The sequence below is a fragment of the Enoplosus armatus genome, chromosome 2, assembly GCF_043641665.1.
Source record: "Enoplosus armatus isolate fEnoArm2 chromosome 2, fEnoArm2.hap1, whole genome shotgun sequence".
Taxonomy (NCBI): Eukaryota; Metazoa; Chordata; class Actinopteri; order Centrarchiformes; family Enoplosidae; genus Enoplosus; species Enoplosus armatus.
In genome coordinates, this window is record NC_092181.1 from 13,415,276 (window position 1) to 13,420,962 (window position 5,687).

General features: G+C 42.9%; 1 protein-coding gene across 4 annotated transcripts in view; it reads left to right on the forward strand.

Moving 5' to 3' along the window:
• The first annotated feature begins 2,767 nt into the window (after positions 1–2,767).
• Positions 2,768–5,687, forward strand: part of nfixa (nuclear factor I/Xa) — a 96,958-nt gene continuing 94,038 nt past the window's right edge. For all 4 annotated transcript variants that reach the window (XM_070925999.1, XM_070925991.1, XM_070926008.1 and 1 more), the window contains exon 1: positions 2,768–2,896. In XM_070925999.1, the coding sequence (XP_070782100.1) occupies positions 2,870–2,896 (27 nt within the window). In that variant the 5' untranslated portion in view covers positions 2,768–2,869. The remainder of the gene's footprint in view (positions 2,897–5,687) is intronic.

Here is a 5,687-nt window from a genome sequence, read left to right on the forward strand (position 1 = left end):
AGACACACCATATGGTTTTCTCGTGCGCTTTTTAATGGCAAACTCAGAAACCACTAGAGCCCTGTGCGCTCGAGGGGCTTTCATAGGTGATGGTCAGACAGGACGCGTTTGATCACGGGCAGAGAGAGAGATAGAGAGAGAGTTTGGAAAGAAAACCAGAGCGTCAGTGTTTTGTAACTCCTGTGGTTGCTATAGTTTGTTTGTTACAGCCAAGCGTCTGCGTTGAATACTGAGACGGTCGTCTCTGCCCAGGCTGCAGCCAGAGACAAAGACGGCCAGTAAAGTCAGACAGACGAAAGGGACAGTGTGTGTGTGTGATTAAGACGGCAGAAAGAGAGAGAGAGAGAGAGGGGGGGGGGGGGGGGGGGGGGGGGGGCAGCAAAAGATTATAAGATAGAAAAAGGAAAAAGGTCACTAAAAAAGAACCACTGAGAAACAGAAAAAGGGGGCAGACAGAAAGAGAAAGAGGGAAAGCGAGGGAGCACACAAAGGCTTTGGGGTTTGGGCCTGTGCCGTGTTGGGGTGTGGTTTGGAAAGAGGAGAGACTATGGGAAAGGAATAGACTACACCTCAATATGCTTCACTTTCATGCACTTTTATTTAGTATTTTTCCCCGTTTTCTGAATCTAATCCTTTTTCTAGTTGCCTGTGCCAGCATATCTGTGACCACAAGACATTTGTGGCGGTGTACGTATATATGTGTGTGTCCGTGTATGTGTGTATATTATATGCATGTGTGTCTGTGGTGTGAGTGTCTAAGTATCCTACATAGGCTGAGGTCTCGTAAAGCTGCACAGCTTCATATCCCCCTGAAAAACTTGGCATTCGAGCACTGGGGTGACTTCAACCCCCCGAAACCGCACCCTTGCACACACACACACACACACACACACACACACACACACACACACTCAGACATACGCACATACAGAATTGTAAGGCACACACATACACTTCCAAACACTCTCACAATGCTCGCACACACTCTCACTCACACACATGCACAAGGCAGGGGCTTATGTATAATTGCAGGCACTCTGCCTGCATATATGAGTTTGATTAGGCTGAGGAGCAGGGAGCGAGCCAGGATGAAGCCAAGCCTGATTAGAAACAGAGTGTATCGCTTCCATACAATAGAAGACACAATGAAACTGGTTTTGTCCAACTTCAGGTATCTTTTGTCTCAGTATACATATACAGTACACGAGAATATGACTTGGGCTGGGTTATAAAGGAGAAAAACAGGAATCCGAGGGGCTTCACAGCTGAATAAATTACAAACATTCAGATAGTAAATGTACAACTTGCTGTAATGGACTTGTTTAGTTTCTTGAGGGGATTCAGGAGGACCCCAGAAATATTAAGAATATTTGAATGCTCCTTCAATAGGAAATATAATGCAGTTTGTTATAACTTTCAGACGGGGAGCTTCTCATGTTCAAACTGTGCGGCTATGACCGTCCTCGGCCCAAAGTGAAGCTGCCGGGCCTCAAATCTGACGCTGACACCTTGTAAAATGAATTAAACAACTTTGGCCCACATTTGAGCCGATGTTTCCGCCGCATCGAACACTTTGTCCACTGCACACTTTTAATTTACAATAGCAAATGCTCGAGTTAAGAATATGGGGCCCCTTCCACTTACATACCCTTGAATTAGTTTACTGTGTGCTGAAAGCTTTGTGTCACTCTGCAGCTGACGGGCCGGCAAAACACATGCAGCAAAAAATCTCAGTTGTAAATTTTAAACCTTTGTTTCTATTTTGGTCACACTTTGAGCTTCCTTCTGTATTTTGTGCAACAGCAAATGAGGATACGAAAGTTGAAAGAGATAATTATGAGGAAATCTGCCTCCTCAGTCAGTTTGCTCTGTACTCATTGCTAAAGCTTTTTAAGATTCATAATGCAAAGTCAAAAATATGCTATGTGCATGCTCTAGAAACACTCTTTAAACATAGCAATGAAACAGGGTTTCTTTGGAATATTAGATGATTAGATGATAAATAGTATTGTAAGCAATAAAATACCATAAAGCCATAAAGTCACTGTTAACTCACCACTGAATAACAAAATCAGTTGGGAGGCAAAAATGTAAATGAAAAAAACTAAATCTTTGGTGAATGTGTCTAAACTGGAGCTTTGGCTTTCTTATCTTATTATCGATCATCTTAGATATCTATATATCTATCTATAGATGGATAGACATCTGAATTTCGTATTATTCTTCATATCAACAAGACATTAAGAGCAAATGTGGCATAATTATGACTAAATACTAAGGGAAAGCAGGAACAATGATTCCCTCACAACACATGAGAATAAATGTAAGCTACAGATACACCTGCAGGACTGTGCGTCCAGATGGAAATGTTATGGAAATATTACAGATATGCCATATGAATTTTATAAAATACTTTGAGGGGACTGAACTCACCACTGAGTACCACTGTAAGCCCCTACTGTACTGCAGCGATACCGTGTCTCGTGCGATTCCTCTCTGGGGTTTTATCGAAGCGCTGATTGTCTTCTCTCTCTTTTTTTTTTTTTTTTTTTTTTTTTAACTATAAAAAGCCGATGATAATTTTAAATGCAGTTAGGTTCGTGTCGATGTGAAAGACAAGCCGGGACGGAGAGAGAGAGAGAGAGAGAGAGAGAGAGAGAGAGAGAGGGAGGGAGAGTTAGAGAAACAGAGGGAGGGAGGGAGAGAGAGCAGCAAAAACTTTCCCCTAAAGTTGTTGCGGAGCTTTCACTGTGAGTGAGGCGGGGTTACAGCCTGGACCGAGCCACAGCGGCTTTGCAATGCGGCACCGCAGCGAACCTCCATCCAACTTTATTATCAACAACTCCAATTTTCATCTCTAGACACAACCATGTACTCCCCTTACTGCTTGACACAGGTATGGAAAAAGAAAGTCGCCGTTTATTTTCCATGCTCCTCTTCGTTGCTTTTTTTTTTCTTTTTTTTTTTTTCCGGTACAGTGCGCCTCCGGTTTGTTTCTGCTGTGGTTAGAGTGTTGTGTTGTCTGCCGTGCTGCTTGTCATTTGTTGCGTTTTAAGGATCTTTTTCCAGCTCTGCTCTCTTTTCCCCGATAATGTTTAACCCCCACCCCCCACCCCCACCCCACCACCACCACCACCACCACCACTCTTTCTCGCTCTCTTCCTCTCTCGCGCTCTCTCCCCCTTTCTTTTTAATGGCACTCCTCCAACGGGCTTTCTTGTGCGTCTCATTGCGCATGGTTTGGAGAGAAAATGGCGCTTCTCCCAATTCTATTTTATATAAAACGGAGGTTGGAGAAAGGGGAAGAAGGGCTCGGTGCCCTGACAGTTGGCGACTAATTACAGTCACCCTGAGGCAATAATCGGCTTTATCTACAAACACAATAAACCACGAATTGAGTTTTAATATGGCTCGTTGAGTTGTGGGACAGTTTATGTTTTATATGAAAGAGGGCTTCTGACTTGCGGCTGTTACGGAGGTCTGCCGGTCTTCAGCCGCGGTCGGCGCTGGGGGGCTTTTAGGGTCACAGTGGACGCGTTCATAACTCTACCTCGTTTAGTTTATTCCGCTTCGGCAGCCGCATTTTTGACATTAAACTAACTTTTTTTTTTTTTGACATCCTGAAGGCGACAGAGGGAAGGGTGGGCGTGTGTTGTGTGGAGAGTCCGAGCTGCATGGCTGCAGTTTGGTTAATCACAAAATGCATTGTCCGGCTACAGTTTTTCAAGAAGCAATAAAGCTACTGTTTTAACTGACTTTAATTACATGGCTGTTACATTGACGAGAGCATAGATGGAGGTTCACTCACCGTGAAAGGAAAATCTCGCTTCATCCCGAGGTGCGTAATTTCAAAGGCTGTTTGTGGTAGCCTAATGGTTCACTTAGAAGTTGTATACAGGTGATTAAGTGTCATTTTTTTGTTTTTGTTTTACAAGTCTTGAAACAATATCAGAAAATATATTATATAATTAAGAGATCCACTCTGAGTATTCAGACCAGGTTTCTGTAATTAAATACACAATAATAGAGTCAGTTTTGACCTTTCGGGCCTCGTCCCCTGTACGCACTCCTGGCACTATGCAGAAAAGTCTAGACTTATCTTTTCTATCAGCTCAAAGAGTTGAGTCACCCTTAATATTATATTACTGTACAGAATATCAACTAAAAAATCATCCTTAATTGATTAATGCCTACGCAATGAATATCCTGGGTCATGTTGTCCTTTGAGTAGTTTTGAGTGAGACAGGCCTGGTGTTTCTTTCTTAATGTCACAGTGAGTATATTTTCTTTGTGTGCTGGATTTGCCTTGTTCCTGTGTGTGGATAGTTGTATCTGTAAATTAAACAACCTCGTGTAACAGCTCACAACAGCAAAGGTCAAGTCATAACTGACCTTTTTTTGGGGGGTTTCTCTTGCAGCGCCGCGCTTTTTCCGGCTGTATATGAGAACATATTTAAAGTTCTCGTTTTAAATGAAGCTTAAGTTTTCAAACATTCAGTTGAGCCACTGCAGAGTTAACAGGTCAGAGCTGCAGCTTCAGGCCGCCGCACGTCCGTTTTTCCTGTCTGCCGCTCGGCTCACATTAGACAGCGGGTCTAGATTACGCACATAAGATTATTTAAGAGTATTTTACCTTTCAGTATTTACCAATGAAACTCCCCTTTAAAGCCCAAGTTGAATTTGACCTTTTAACGTGAGTTTTTGTCAGGAGGCAATGTTTTTTTTTGTCTGATTTCAGGAACTCCAGTTAGTCAGGAGTCATACAGTGCAAGAAACTTAATCATCAGGCTTATGCTGTATAATGTCTACGCATTCATTTACAACGTGAAATGATTTTGCATCATGAAGTCGCGGCTGTTTATCTTGAGGCCTGCAGGTCGGATGTTTCAGTGGTGCAGAGAGGTCACGGCCTGCCGCCCTCCTCTCGTTCTCGGAGTTGGTATGTTCTGGGATAATATCATATTCGTATTTTTTTTTTACTGACTCTTTTTGAGACAATATTAGTCCTATATATGTCACATGTGATGAAGCAGAGAAATTGTAATCGTCCCGTTCCTTAAACAGAGCCGTGTGTGATTCGACGAGCTCCGTGGATTATTTCAGGCCTTCTGACCAGACCTCCATATGTTTTCTGACTGATTATAGTTGTCAGAAACAAGAGAGCAGCTCAAATGTCAAAAACTATATTTCATCACATTTTCTTTTTATTACTGCAACAGAGTCAGAAGCCGTGGCTGCAAAATAGTGCTGCGCTTTAAACGCTTCTGTCTTTCTTTTTTTTTCATGTCTGTTCCTTTTTTATTTCCTCTTGACCTTTCTGGCATCTGGGAGTTTTAAACGCTTCGGGAGACATTTCCTAATCAATAGTCTATTTGATTTTGCTCCGCAAAATAAGTCCAACAGCCCTCCTGCATATTTAGCACAGATCATTTTCCAAGCCTGGTAGTATGAGGCAGAGGTCCGCATCGAGTTTCCTCTTTCTTTCCATTAATTAAAATTAATTGGCAGCAGATCCTCTCGCACGGGCGCCGCATGGACGCGTGCTGCCCATATGCGCGATATTGATCTGCTTAGGCTGCTGTTATTGCGTCTCCCGGTCCCACTGAAGGAAATCAAGAGCAGCTGATTTGTTTGCATTCTCTCATATCTCCTTGAGAACTCGTGCCTGTGTTTAGAGGATATTACGC